General features: G+C 45.3%; 1 protein-coding gene across 2 annotated transcripts in view; it reads left to right on the top strand.

The window, feature by feature from the left end:
* GALM (galactose mutarotase) overlaps nt 1-15,727 on the top strand; it is a 40,293-nt gene that overhangs the window by 5,091 nt on the left and 19,475 nt on the right. For both annotated transcript variants that reach the window (XM_006266165.4, XM_019480068.2), the window contains 3 exons: nt 3,537-3,691; nt 8,354-8,560; nt 11,004-11,085. In XM_006266165.4, the coding sequence (XP_006266227.1) occupies nt 3,537-3,691; nt 8,354-8,560; nt 11,004-11,085 (444 nt within the window). The remainder of the gene's footprint in view (nt 1-3,536; nt 3,692-8,353; nt 8,561-11,003; nt 11,086-15,727) is intronic.

Here is a 15,727-nt window from a genome sequence, read left to right as displayed (position 1 = left end):
AAACCAGCACGGGTTCGTGGCAGGCAGATCATGCCTGACCAATCTAGTCTCTTTTTATGACCAGGTTACGAAACGCCTGGACACAGGAGGAGGGGTGGATGTCGTATACTTAGGCTTCAGGAAGGCCTTCGATACGGTATCCCACCCCATACTGGTGAACAAGTTAAGAGGCTGTGGCTTGGATGACTACACAGTCCAGTGGGTGGTGAATTGGCTGGAGGGTCGCACCCAGAGAGTCGTGGTAGATGGGTCGGTTTTGACCTGGAAGGGTGTGGGCAGTGGGGTCCCGCAGGGCTTGGTCCTTGGACCGATACTCTTCAATGTCTTCATCAGTGACTTGGACGAGGGAGTGAAATGTACTCTGTCCAAGTTTGCAGATGACACAAAGCTATGGAGAGATGTGGACATGCCGGAGGGCAGGGAACAGCTGCAAGCAGACCTGGACAGGTTGGACAAGTGGGCAGAAAACAATAGAATACAGTTCAACAAGGAGAAATGCAAAGTGCTGCACCTAGGGAGGAAAAATGTCCAGCACACCTACAGCCTAGGGAATGACCTGCTGGGTGGCACAGAAGTGGAAAGGGATCTAGGAGTCCTAGTGGACTCCAAGATGAACATGAGTCAGCAGTGTGACGAAGCCATCAAAAAAGCCAATGGCACTTTATCATGCATCAGCAGATGCATGACGAATAGGTCCAAGGAGGTGATACTTCCCCTCTATCGGGCACTGGTCAGACTGCAGTTGGAGTACTGCGTGCAATTCTGGGCGCCGCACTTCAAGAAGGATGTGGATAACCTGGAGAGGGTCCAGAGAAGGGCCACTCGTATGGTTAAGGGCCTACAGACCAAGCCCTATGAGGAGAGACTAGAGAAACTGGACCTTTTCAGCTTCCGCAAGAGAAGGTTGAGAGGCGACTTTGTGGCTGCCTATAAGTTCATCACGGGGGCACAGAAGGGAATTGGTGAGTATTTATTCACCAAGGCGCCCCCGGGGGTTACAAGAAATAATGGCCACAAGCTAGCAGAGAGCAGATTTAGACTAGACATTAGGAAGAACTTCTTCACAGTTCGAGTGGCCAAGGTCTGGAATGGGCTCCCAAGGGAGGTGGTGCTCTCCCCTACCCTGGGGGTCTTCAAGAGGAGGTTAGATGAGTATCTAGCTGGGGTCATCTAGACCCAGCACTCTTTCCTGCTTATGCAGGTGGTCGGACTCGATGATCTATTGAGGTCCCTTCAGACCCTAACATCTATGAATCTATAATTGGACAAGAAGCAACTTCTACTTATATAATGCTTTGGCACCTTTGTAGCAGCAGTAAAGTTCAGCTGAATAAAGCCTAATTCCCAGAGTTAGTAAAAAATTTAATTAGTTGTGTTGCCATGGCTCTTTGGCTCTGTTGAGCTATTTTGGGCTCATCAGGATCTTCACAGTCCAAGCCAGGAGCAGCAATGTGGGTGGTTAGCATGGGCCTGCAGGCTAGATCAGGCATGCAAGACCAAGATGCAAGGGGCTGGAGTGGTGCAGGGCCTGGCTGAGCTGGTGCGGGGCCTGATCCAGGCACATGGAGCTGGGCCAGGACAGTGTGGGGCCTGGGCCAGGTATGCAGGGCCCAGCCCCTTGCACTGACCTCATGAAGTATCCAGGCTGTGGACCAGCCCTGCATCACTTATCTGGCTTGTGGAGTCAAAAGGTTGAGCACCACTGCTGTACCATATTACCATTCAAACTTTAACTAGAGTCTACAGCAGAGACTAGTGCTTTATCTTGTAGGGCTCAATGCAAGTTCCTGCAGTTTTTTCCTTGTGTGTGCTTAGTTTGGTAAAAGTGGGTTTTGTTTTTTCCATAAAGTGCATGTGTCTGTGGGCAAACCCTGGTTGAGGTGAAAATGTAGGGTCTGTGAATGATGGTCTTTCTGAGAGTTTCAGACCTTTTCTATGAATAAAGACTTTATTTTAGAAAAATGTTAACCTTCTCATAATTGTTTTCCTGAGCACATACAGGGACAAAAACAGAGGCAATATCTGCATGTGAGCCCCATCGCTGTACTACCTCCTTGAATTTAGCACTAAAAATTTGCTCAAGTGCCAGTGAGTTCTAGGATTTTGCTTTTGGTTCTGTGGAGCATGCCTGCTAGGAGCCATGCTTCTGTTCTGTGAGAGAGATAAATTGTTGAAGAGACCTTCCCTCCCAAAATACCCTGAAAGGTAGGGGAAGGGGAGCTGGGTTGGGAACCAAAGACCAGGAATGAGTAGCATAACTAGAGATGGGTTACTGGGGTACCAGCCCAGGATGCAAAAGCTGCTTGTTACATCTCTGCCATAAGCACAAATCTCTCTTGCCACTGGCAGCTTCTAATACTTCCCTGATGTTTAACAGCTCTTAATAGTAAAGCAAGTCCTATTATATCCCTACCACAAAGGGAGGCAAACAACATTGTGCCAGCCAGGTCTCCTATGGCTGCCCCATATCTGATCCCCTTGGCTAAACTCCTGTGTATAAAAACAGCCTGCCCAAACTGAATTACCCTAAGCACTTGTGAAGTTTCCATTTACTGGGACTGTGAGGCAGGGGCTGCAAGCAGTGGCTAAAGCAGTGGATTGGGACCCAGGAGAGCTGGCTCCCATCCTGGGCTCCAACTCAGACTTAATTTGGAGTCCTGAGAAAGCCACCTAGCCCAGTACTTCCTGTGCATGACCCTTGTTCTAAAGCAGTGGTTCTCAAACTTATTTTTTCACGGACCACTTGAAAATTGCTGAGGGTCTCAGCGGAACACTTAAACTTTTTTTGTTCTGCAAATTAAAGCACACAACTCATATTTTAATATCAGTAATCTTACCTTTCTAATGCAATGGATGTGCCTGTTTTTTTGAGCAAAGTTCTGGGAAGTCGGATGTAATGTTTATCAGCTTTAGCCTTAGGTCACCTTTCTGCAGATCACCTGAATGGAGCTTGCAGACCAGTGGTGGTCTGAATACCACAGTTTGAGAACCTCTGTTCTAAAGTCTTTGTAGAGAGCATCCTACTCTCAGGAAATTTAACAGGAAGGATGGTCTTGTGTTTATCTCACTGGGCTAGGACTTGTCATGGCTGTGTTGCATGGGAAGTGTCTCTTGACTCTGTTTCCTGCCTTAATAACCCTTTTTCCTGCAAAGGCAAATATTTTAAAGGGACTTAACCATTTCCTGGTTTTGCAAGCCGTATGCTTTGGGACTGAAACATTCCTATTATTGAAGGCTGTGAGGAGAGCAGGGTTGTACAGAAAGGCACTCATGGGCAGGCCCCTTCTGCTACAGAACCAGATGCCTCTGAGAAACCAAACCAGTAAATAAAGATTTTCAGACAGCTCCTGCATGTTGTTGCCCTCAGCTTCAAACAGGTTGCTCACCATTGCCAGGATGTTCCTTTCTGACATCTGCCACTCGCAGCCATACTCTTTGAGCTGCTTTTGCCATGTGCTCCCCGTCTCGCTGCCCCCTCAATACTCATGGTTAAGTATGAATTTTATTTTTTAACAGCAACTCATTATTTTTGCCAGGCTATGTCAACAAACACCCCTACTTTGGAGCAGTCATTGGGCGTGTTGCCAACAGAATTGCTAAAGGGAAATTTATTCTGGAGGGAAAGGAATATCAATTAGCCATCAACAATAAGCCCAACAGCCTTCATGGAGGAACAAAAGGATTTGACAAGGTAAAGCTGATGGTGAACAAAATGTCCCCATTTTTTTCAGCATGCGGCATCCTGTTAAAGCAAGAGTTTTATTTCATTTTATTATGTGCTTTTATTATAAGAAGTTTTACCCCTGAATCACTGATGTTCATGGACCCAAGTTCTGGGTTCCCTGAAATCTGATACTCCTACCAATCTATCTGTCTGATAACAGCAACATACTTTTCTCTGACAATGGATCACTCTGTTTTGTGCAGTTTTTAAAAGGTACCATTTGCATTGGGAGCTCTTGCTGCCAGTAAAATATTCCCCCAAGTAGGGTTATATGGCCTACCTGGCACTGGTTGGTAATTTTGTAGTTAGGACTGGACCTTGGAAAGTCACTTCCTTGTTGTTCTGTGTCTTCCTAAACCTTTGGTTTGTCTTCATGGATGGAAGCTCTCCAGGGCTGGAGGCGTCTCTATGTTTGTGAACTGTCCTGCACAACAGGACCCTGATTTGCATTAGGCTGCCTGGTGGCTTGTGTCTGTACATAGGTCAACAATTCCACTCTTTTTCCTGCCTGACAGGTTCTCAGCCTTGGTGTAATCTCTGATTCCTCCCTTTCCTTCTTCTGCTGGATTGATGCCACTGCTAAATCCTGATGGATTGTCTTCCAAAATCCAACTACTCTGAATTTATACTCCCAAGAGCCATTGCAGGCCCTGGTTCTGTCTTTGAGGACTAGCAGCCTCTCTTTCTCATGGTCGCATGCCTCCTTTCTTCATTAAACTGCCTTGCACGCTGCTGGCAAACACAAGTGCGCCATTGATATCATATAAATTATAACAGGTACAAAGCAGAGTGAAGATACACTTTATAGACTAACTGAATCAGAGATGCATAAGCTTTTGTGAGTAAGAACTCACCTTATTGGATGCCGTGAAATGATATGCACATCCTTTCAAAACCTCAAGAAAGAAAGGACGTGAAAGCTTATGCATCTCTGATTTAGGCAGTCTCTAAGGTACATCTCTACCCTGTTGTCTGCCTGACTTCAGACTAACAAGGCTACCTACCTCTCTCTACAGATTATAACAGCAGCTATTGTTCTCTAGTTTCTGATTTCCTCTGTTAGGAACCAGGCTGAAAATCATGTTGGTTTTACAATAGGTTCTGTTTTTGGGGGTGGGGGTGGTTTTAACACCATGAGGTGTATCTGATTGAATGCATTTGTGAAAACAAGTGTCTGATTCATGACTTTCTGTAAGGTTTCACAGAATATACTGTACGACAGGGGTCAGCAACATTTTTGGTCAGAGTGCCAAAAACACTCGAACCTAATTTATAAGATGTTGGCCTGCCAGGTCTGACAGCGGAGGAGTCGTGAGGGGCCCGATTCTTGTTGTAGCAGCAGAGTTGTGCCCCCCACACTATACGCCCAGACGTATGTGCGCACCCATGACCAGCAACAAGCTGGGCCAGGACTCCTTAGACCTCTGTGCAGCTGTTTGCAGCCTCTCTGCACAGTTTTGCTTGTAGTGCTGGCTTTGGAAACTAAATCAGACGGCAGCCTGCAAGGGATTGTTTTGTGCCTCTGTGATTCTCAAAGGTAGCTTGAAAGGTGTTTCAGAGAAGAGCTTGTTTTTCTTCAGAATATCTGGACTATAAAGTCTGAGCTTTCCTAGTTTTGCTGGAGGATTTTCTCAAATATTTGTGACTTCTTATGCCATAAACTAAATCAGAGGTTCTCGAATTTTAACGAAGACACCTTTTCTCTAAAGCATTTGTTAGGCATTGAAGTCAAATAGATACCAACGAAGTCAGATACACAGGTATAAGCCATCTGCATCTCTTCCCTAGTGCTTGCCTTCATTACAGTGTTGAGGGAAGAGGTGATTAGCTGTGTTAGTCTGAAGTCAGAAAGAAGGTAGGGCAGGGCGGCATCTTGGATACTAAATGGTTCAGAGAAGCATGAGCTTTTATAAGTAACAATATACTTAATTAAAAGCTTATTAGAGTGTCGTATCATGAGAACAGACACTTGGGAGCACTCAGGCTAAATAATTCAATGCCGACCAAAGTTGTGGGGTCAGTTTATACAAGAACAGAGTGTGTCAGCTGTTTGCTGACTTGTTGACACAATCTTGACCAAGATTTATTTTTATCTAGCCAACTGCAATGTTGCGGTCAGCGTTAAGCAATATAGCTCATGTCTATAAGCATGCTTCTATTAGCTGTAACCATTTTGGGGGTTTTTTTTAACTGCAGAAAATAGGGGACTGCATTGCAGATGCCAATGGTATAAATAGCTTTCATATGTTTTCTGTGAAACTGATGGAGCCTTTTACGTTTGTAGACTTATTACTGGTTTTGTTTGCTGTATTATTGTTGAGGTTAGGTACATCAGTTGTAGAACCACTGAAGTCACCAGCGAAGGCTGAGCTTTGAGCTCAGACTGATATGGTCTAAAATTTGCAGCTTTGTACTGTGAACCTATTTTTAAGAACCAGTGTAGCTGTCCTTATTTTTTAGCATGCTTTATTTTATCATTGTTGATGTCCCATAAAGATATGAGCAAATCTTATTCAGTCTCTCTTTTGAGGGCCTAATGGATTTAGTCAGTCTTTCATTATCTCTATTTGTTCTGTTTCCAAAGATAGCCACCATATGTTCAGTAATGTTTTCTAGCACAGATGGGCCCCAGTCAGTCCGGTTCTGACCTCTTGTCTTTCATCATGGAGGCCTCAGTTCTGCAAGGTGTTGGCAGAAATGGAACAGAACGTTGATTTTGGAGGGGAGGGTGGAGCATGGGTGGGGGCAAGGAAGAACCCTTAATAATGTTAATTTCAGGGAAATGTTGCTTTCAACTACTTAAAGTAACCAATCACACACCAATATGCACTTACTTTTGGACAGATCAGCAATAACAGGAAAACTTGGAGTATGAATATAATTTGTTCTGAGATAGGTAGATAGCATTGTTAGTCTAAAATCAGTCAAAAGGCAGAGTAGATACACACCTTTATAGACCAACTAAATAAGGTATATAGAGACAGCACAAGCTTTCATGAGCTCAAGCTTATTTCATCATATGGTGTGAAACAATATAATTTGCTTTATCATTATAGGCTTTTGCATTAAAATTTAAAAAAAATTAAAAAGTTATATGAAAGAGAGCAATCAACCTGAGACATCACCTTTGTTGTCGTGGGATGCTGCCAAAGCAGCTCTTAGAGGTAAATTTGTTGAAGTGACTAGTTATATTAATAAGGAAATATTAAAATGACTGAAAGACTTTTATGTGATGCTCAGAAAGACAGAGGAATTTCATATGTTGTCCCAGAAAAGGCCATTTTATTAGAACTAATCAAAACTAGGGGCAGATAGCTGAAACTGAAATACAAAAGCCAGAAAAACAGATTTGGGCCTTTAAGAGAGACAGTTAAGAAAAAAGTAATAAGGCAGATAAAGCACTGGCTGGGCTTTTTCAAAAATACAAAGACAAAAGCTATGGGGAGAAGTGGACACGCCGGAGGGCAGGGAACAGCTGCAAGCAGACCTGGACAGGTTGGACAAGTGGGCAGAAAACAACAGCATGCAGTTCAACAAGGAGAAATGCAAAGTGCTGCACCTAGGGAGGAAAAATGTCCAGCACACCTACAACCTAGGGAATGACCTGCTGGGTGGCACAGAAGTGGAAAAGGACCTTGGAATCCTAGTGGACTCCAAGATGAACATGAGTCAGCAGTGTGATGAAGCCATCAGAAAAGCCAATGGCACTTTATCATGCATCAGCAGATGCATGATGAATAGGTCCAAGGAGGTGATACTTCCCCTCTATAGGGCGCTGGTCAGACCGCAGTTGGAGTACTGTGTGCAATTCTGGGCGCTGCACTTCAAGAAGGATGCGGATAACCTGGAGAGGGTCCAGAGAAGGGCCACTCGTATGGTTAAGGGCCTGCAGACCAAGCCCTACGAGGAGAGACTAGAGAAACTGGACCTTTTCAGCTTCCGCAAGAGAAGGTTGAGAGGTGACCTTGTGGCTGCCTATAAGTTCATCACGGGGGCACAGAAGGAAATTGGTGAGTATTTATTCACCAAGGCGCCCCCAGGGGTTACAAGAAGTAATGGCCACAAGCTAGCAGAGAGCAGATTTAGATTGGACATTAGGAAGAACTTCTTCACAGTTCGAGTGGCCAAGGTCTGGAACGGGCTCCCAAGGGAGGTGGTGCTCTCCCCTACCCTGGGGGTCTTCAAGAAGAGGTTAGATAATCATCTAGCGGGGGTCATCTAGACCCAGCACTCTTTCCTGCCTATGCAGGGGTTCGGACTCGATGATCTATTGAGGTCCCTTCCGACCCTAACATCTATGAATCTATGAAAAGGAAAAAATAGGTGTGATTTATGCAGCACCTCAGTGCAACACTATATCCAGATGTTTGTGGTTCATGAATCATGTACCTAAGAATTAGAAGCTCTCAAAAAAAAAAGAGGTAGCACAGACCAGCAGGCTTTCCTTCCTGCATTAGATCCAGCATGTAGCATTAGAGAAGGCTGTTACATTTATCTGTCACTGCAGCAGCAGGCAAAAAAACTGAGAGGTGTTTGCCTCTTGAACTGGAGCTGTACCAAATGTGCCACATGTATTTCAGCAAAGATGGAGAGAAAATGAAAAAAATGTTCCAAAAATTGTTGTTTCAGGTTCTCTGGACCCCCGAGGTGCTGCCAAATGGTGTTTGCTTCTTCCGAATAAGTCCAGATGGTGAGGAGGGATACCCTGGTAAACTGAAGGTTTGGGTGACATATACACTAGATGGTGGGGAATTAGCAATCAACTACAGAGCTCAAGCCAGCAAGACTACTCTGGTTAACTTGACAAACCACGCTTACTTCAATCTAGCAGGCCAGGTAAGCACTTTGTCTCAACATGCTTCAAAAAAACTCACTAAATTGGTCTAACTGAACTAAATCCATTGTTATTCTCTACCTGGCAGTGGCAGTCTACATTGTTTGCTTACAGCATTAGGATAGTAAAAATGTTAAAGCGAGGGAAGCCAAGAATGTGTGAAATGTGGTGCAGGATGATGGAGGAAACCACAGGGCTACTCCTGATGTGAGTAGGTATTCCCCTGAATTGGATGGATTGTTGGACATTCAGGGGAGCCATGTTCAAAGAGGGTTTCCTGGACCTATGAAAGAGGTATTCTTGTCAGGCTCTGTTTAACAGTCTCAGTTGAGATCAAGGCCCCATTGCAATAGGCGCTGTATGTCCTTGCTCACTATCTAAATGGATGAGAGAGGTTGGGAGGAAAGCAGGCACAGGGAGGGAAGCAGCTTGTTCAAGATCACACAACAAATCAGGGGCAGGGCCCAGGTCTCCTGTGTCCCATCTGAGGCCTCTATCCACTAAGCTGCAAGGTCTCAATTCTTTGCTCTCGTTACATTTGTAGCAAGGTAGGTAGCTGTGATATTAGTTTGAAGTTAGGTAGAAAGCAGGGCAGCGTGTGACCTTAGAGACTAACTCATTAGTTAAACCTTGTTGAGTTCATCTCTAAGGTGCCATACTGTCCTGCCTTCTGCCAAACTTCAGACTAACATGGCTAACCACCTCTCTGTACTCACATATGGCAAATAAACCTCCCATGCCCTGCTACACAAGGGGTTCAGGACCTGAAAGTATTGCCCAATTCTTACTCTTATGTCATGTCTACAGGGTAAACCCACCCTGCCTAGCAGCAGTGCCCTCGAGGATGCTACAATGCTCCAGGCAAGCTGCCTCCTAAGCTGCAGGCAGTGTAGCCACATCTGTGCAGTGCTTTGGGCAGGCTTATTGGCGCTGGTGAATGACAAGCCCATTATCCCATCATCATGCTAATTACTTAGCCAGCCCATAGTGTGGCAGGCGCATGGCTACCCTGGCTTCCCATTCAATGAGCTTTAGTTCAAGTTCCCCCACCACCATTTTTAAGCGCCGAGACACTGATCCCCTGGATGAGTTGCCCATAGCTCTGTCCTGCTCCCTGCCCCGGGTCCCATTCACCATCCTGGCTGGGCAGTGCCCCCAACCCCTGCCCCACTCTCTCCCTCACTGTTGAGGCCTTGATCTGTGCCCTCCCTGCCCCCTGCCACACCTCCCTTTCTCTCCCCCACACCCCTTCCCCTCCACAGACTTACCTGTAGGGAGCTGCTCTCCATGCTGCCCAGCTGCACTCCTGCAAATCTGTGGAATTACAGGAAGTCCAGGGGAGCCATTCAGGGGAGCCATGTTCTGTAAATTGGTTATCAGATTGGTATTGGCCGATATGGCTGGTTAATAATTGGCTATTGGTATCAGCCAATAAAATCTTTTAGTGCCAAAATGGCTTTTGATGCCTTTCATTTCTTACCTGCTTCCTGGAGTATATAAGTAGTACTTAAAAACTTGCCCCAGATCTTAAGTAATCAGTCTGAGTTACTTCCAGTACTCAGACCATTTCCTGGAGTGCCTAATTTCCATTTATTAGCATTGTGATCTTGTGAGGTCCAAAACACAGTGTAAAAAGATGGTCCCACCCCAAAAAGTTTAGAGTGCTAGGAACCACCCTAAGTTTTTTGCCCAGCACCTTCTGTCATGGCAACTACACTGTATATGCTTGGGGAGACAAACCAAGGAAGTGCAGTGAAGGGCAAAGAGGAAGGGTGCTGCAGTTACCAGTTTAGTACAATTGGCAAGTTTCTCAATATCCTATCCCGCAGTAATGGTTTGTAGCTACCAGTGGAAGATGCATCATGACACAGCTGCAGAATTAGGGATCTTGGCTGTAGCTATATTTTTCAAAGGCAGATAAACTCTTTGGGTAGAGGTGATATCTTTTATTAGACCAACTAAAAGGTTGCAAAAGAGTTGTTCTTCGCAAGCTTTTGAACATACATGTCCTTTTTCAGGCAAAAAAAGGAAATTGAAAATGGTGAGAGAAACTAAAGATAGTCAAAAATCTCTCAGGTATGAAAAAAAAACCCCAATTTTTGGAAAGCTGTTCTGTGAGAATGCAAATAAAGAGGACTTTAAGAGGAGGTTAGACGAACACCTTGCTGGCGTTGTTTGACCTCAGTACTTTTTCCTGCCATGGCAGGGGGTCGGACTTGATGATCTGTTCAGGTCCCTTCCAACCCTACCAACTATGAAACTATGAGTTGCAGACACAAAGGCAGGTTGGTTACCTGGAGTTATCAGATGGCAGACAGGCTATAGGGGGCCATAAACCTGATGTTAATATTTACTTCAGGCTGTTGAATTTGGCTTCTTTCTTCTTCATGTGAAGTTTCCATTTCAAACATTGCAGAATTAAACTTTTCTCTCACTGTCTCATAGGGCTCGCGTGATATCTATGACCACGAGGTTTCCATTGAAGCAGACTCTTACCTGCCTGTGGATGACAATCATATTCCCACCGGTTGGTGACATTACCATTTTCTTTTTATTGAGATTTCTCTGACCAGAATCAGGGTCTTCAGCTTGGTGGTGAAGTTTTTACTGAATTCAGCGGAGGGGAGAGAAGGGATTATTAAAAGGTCTCATGGAATAAGGTGCCTAGGTGCCATGGAAATTCAGTGTGATTTGGGTGCTGTGAAATCCCAGCTGCCTTCAGAGGGGGGATGGAAGGATGCAGGGGCTAGACCATAATGCTCTGTTGGCTGGAGAAAGCTGATGCTTCCATGTGGTGAGGAAAGTATTTCTTGAATTAAGTGAAGTTCCTTATCCCATTAGGCTAATCCTCCATTAACAAACTGTAGTGATAGGGGACAAGCAGGGCTCTGCAGCTATATCTTTGGAGCGCTGTTTGCATGAGGCAGCTTCACATTTTGAATTGAACTTACTTTTGCCTCTCCTGAAACTTGCTGAAGGGAGATTTCCAAAAGTCATGTTTTGACTGGCTAGTTTGGTTCTGTGTATAGCACTGTTGGCAGTGGCGGCTGCCCCACAGGTCATGGAGGCTACAGGGGGTCCCAGCCTAAGCCTGGTTTTACTCCTCCGCTCCCCATTTAAAATCCTGCCCCCCCCCCCCACACACAAATGATTTCATGTGCTCAGATTGACTAGTCTGTAACTGAATTCTCCTTGGGATCTTTCCACTAACTGTGAAGTGACTTAGAGCAGTGGTTTTTAACCTTTTCTCATTTGTGGACCCTCAAAAAATTTGAATGGAAGTGCCGACCTCTTTGAATTGTAAGTGTGGGTAGTCACATACTTTTAATTGATTGTAGTCATCTTGCACGGACAGCTTAGACATAATTTGCAGACCCCCAGGGGTCTGCAGACCACAGTTTGCAAATCACAGACTTAGACAAAGGACTACTGAATTATGATGCTCTCAAAAAAGATGTTCAGTGAAATTCCAGAAATCTGACTCTTTTTGCCCTGGTAGAGGTACTTGGCACTTTCCAGGATAGACCTCTGTGATGTGAGGCATCCACCTACATTGTTTAGCTATGTCCAGAGGGCTTGTGTGCCTCGCTTGTGAAAACAGCACTGAGTGAGGTCAACATATTGCCCAGCCTGGTGCCAGAGATGCGTGTACATGCAGAAAATTACCATATTTACCCAAATCCAATATACCCTGAATGTAATTAGATTCTATACATGGAAACTCTATAAATGTGTTTATAATTTTTCCATGTATAGAATCTAATTATTGGAGGGTCATCTTAAATTTGTTGTCTGTCCCCCCACACTGCTGCAGGGGGGGCAAGCGATGGTGGGACAGTGAGGGGCTGCATGACCCCTGCCACTTGCCTCCCACATCTTGCTCCCAAAGCCTGTCCTGCCCCCACCACTTGCCCTCCCTGAGCCTGCTGCTCCTTCCCCCCACTACTTCCCTTTGCTTTACTCCACGGGCTCTGGCTCTGCTTCAGCCTGGGGCACAAAGCATGGCCCCAGCCTGACCTGTTGATAGCATCTCTGGCTGGAGCTGCAGCAGCTTCCTGTCTTGTCTCCCCTGTCCCCCGCCTCATACTCAAATCCAAGAAAAGGGGCTTTTTTTCTCCGGGATAAATACGGGGGGGCGGGAATACCTCATCTTGTATTTGAATAAGTATGGTATATGGGTGTTTGTTCACTGAGGGATATTTTTTGTATTTTTCACATGAGGAAGAAAGCTGAGTGGTTAGTTTTGCTACAGTGGCAAAGTAAAGGGGTTTGGCTGCTCAGATACTGGGAGGTTCAACTTGGAAATTCCAAAGATTGATGTCTGTTTTTAATTCTGTCATTTTCAAAAGGCAAGGGAAGGCATGTGCAAACCACTGACATGGACCTGCCACTTTCCTTAGTGGGTATTGTGCATAGATGAAACATAGGGGTAAGTAATGTCTACAGAGCATCCCAGCTGCATTGTGAGCATCTGCTCTTCAGCTGCAGAGTGCTTCCTTTGTGCTTTCAGCATCCCAAGGGAGATTCAGTTACAGATTAGTCAATGTGGCGATCTCTATATTGCCCTAACCCTGTTATCTGCCTCCTTCCTCCAGCTCAGGCACACACGTTATTGAGAAGCTTCCCTTAAACTTCAAAACTGTGGTCTTGGTTCCTTTTCCCATTTGTTTCCACCAGCAGTGTCCAGTAATGTCTGTATCAGTCACGCTTTTGAATCAGAATCTTCCACATGATCTTGAAGTCTTGTCATTCCTGTGATATGCTAAGTTCTGCCTGGGCCATTTATGTCTAAAAATACTACATTGTGGGAATCTCTCTTTTTGTTCCCAGTGTTTTGTTCTGCATAACACAGCCAGCAAATGCATTCACCCCCAGAAAAACCTCAGTGGAGCCAGACTGATTTGAGTCTTCCTGGGTTTGCACTGGTTTATGCTGGTAGAGAAGCTGGCTGGGAATCTCCTTCATTTCATAGAAATTTCATAATTCTGAGCAAAGGAATTTTCAAATGATGAGAAGCCCCAAAGAGCTTCTGAAGCAACGTTAAGGCCCTGAGTTAAACTTCAGAGCAGCCCAGACTCCTCTGAAGTGCCAGGTGCCACAGTAGGAGTGGAAGAACATGTGGGTTTTTCCTCTTTGAAATGTGGCTGATTGAGGATTGGCAGCTGAGCGCAGTGGAAACCACCACAGCACACCTCAGCCTCACCTCAGGAAGTGATGGGAGGCAGTGAGAGCTCATTTAAATTGAAAAAAAAATGGTTGGTGGGTGCTGTTCACACACGGGATGAGTATTATGTGCTGTGGCAGGAGTGGGGAGAGCAAATGAATCCTTTAAGGTTCTCCCCGTTCTTTGCAGATGTCTCCCTTACCAAGGGCCCCTAGATCAGTGTTGGTCTCTCTGGAGTGATCACAGACACAAACTCATGTCTCCCAGTCACTTCTTGGCTTCTTAAAAGCTCAGATCAAGTGTAGCAGCTTTTTAACCTGGCTGGGGAAATACTTTGTATCTGTGTCCAAGAAGGCAGTTTTCCTGAACCGCTTCTCAGGAGAACTGCTCTTCTGGCGTGGTTCAGTACCTGCTGAGGTGTAGCAGCTTTAAGCCCAGTTTATGGAAATGGGAGACTCCTCCCCTGCTTGCTCCAAGGGCTTTATGGCTGAGGGCAGGCAAAACTCAGGGGTGTCCAAACCCCAAGCCTCTGGGCTTGGTCCTGCAAGTAGGATGCCCGCCAAAGGTTCTGGGAACATCTGAAGCCCCAGGTGTAGATGGAGGATGTTTGCTAGTAGTAGGGCCACTTATGGTTCGTGGATTTGAAATTAGTTTTGGCTAATTTGGCCTTGGACACAAATTAAAAAAAAAACAAAAAACCCCCATGTTTCCCAGTCCTGTGAGGCAGTTCAGGAAAACTGCCTTCTTGGACACAGATACATGGTATTTCCCCTGCCAGGTTAAGAAGCCACTATGCTTGATGTGAGCCTTCAAGAGGCTGAGTTTTAAAGTTGTTGCTTCTCTGGGTTGAGGAGAAGGGTGGGGAGTAAATTCGAATGGGCTTGGTCTGCACCTTCTTTGTTCCTGCTTCAAAGTCCAGCCAAGGCCCACCTGGAAGGGATTCAAAGCTCAGGAAGAGTAGGGAAGCTGCTCTGCTGTGAACAGCCTGGAGACTGATGACAGGAAAGCGGGGAGGTGAAGGTTGCAGAGTGCTTGTGAATGTGAGGAGGAAAGAATCTGAGCGTGGGAGAGCTGTGGAGGAGTGTGGTATGGGAAGGATCCATTTGAATCAGTGCCTTTAGTCCCATTTTGCATTTGTCCCCTTCAGCTGATTTCCTCCTGCCAACTGCACTCCCATTAATTGTTCCAGTTTGGTATGTTGTTTGGCTAAGCAAGAGGATGCACAATGCTTACATCACTTTGCTTAAGCAATTATATAACTTAACTTATTTAACTTATTTCAAAAACAAGGGGTGACACCTTGATCTATTGGAGGATTTTTCCCCCCTTGTGATTTGTGCTGTTGGAATGCACATGCCTGAATTTGATAGTTGCTCTCTGTCTGTTAATCTCCCTTCCGTGTGCTGCAAACAGAAAGAAAAATGCAGGTTTCTCAAAACATGTCTTGCATTTAAAACAGATGAGCTAAACAAAGGATGTATTATCTGTAGCTAGTGATTTAACTGATTATTTCTGCTTACCACATTTTCTAAATGACAGAACTAAGATTTTGTTCTCACACGTGACTCAAAGAGGAAAAGGAGCTTATTTTTCACCTCCTGTTTCTTTTCCTGCTGGTTGGGGAACTAAACCAGCTGAATGAGATACAATGACCAAAGCCACTCCCTCCATCCAGAGAAGAGATCTGTGCTATGGCTCAGCGCTTTGTTCCATTCTGGCTGTCCCAGGTGCCCAGTCAGTTAGTTCAGGGTCAGACACAGGCATGGGTAAACCGGGCAGCTGCCCAGGGCCTGGACAGAAAGGAGGGCCTAAAAATGGTAATTTGTTGATTATTATTATTATCATTGTCTCTGGCAAAGGGGTGCCCAATACTAAATGTTTGCCCAGGGCCACCAGGAGTCTAGGTACGGTGCTGAGTTAGTTTTGCCAGCTCAGTATTTTGATCTTTAATACTTGCAGCAAACAGGTCCTCCTCAAACTTTATTAATCTTATTTTTATTTCATT

This window comes from Alligator mississippiensis, chromosome 1 (assembly GCF_030867095.1).
Source record: "Alligator mississippiensis isolate rAllMis1 chromosome 1, rAllMis1, whole genome shotgun sequence".
Classification (NCBI taxonomy): domain Eukaryota; kingdom Metazoa; phylum Chordata; order Crocodylia; family Alligatoridae; genus Alligator; species Alligator mississippiensis.
Note: the sequence above shows the minus strand (reverse complement) of the source record. Positions and strands in the feature narration are given on the sequence as shown.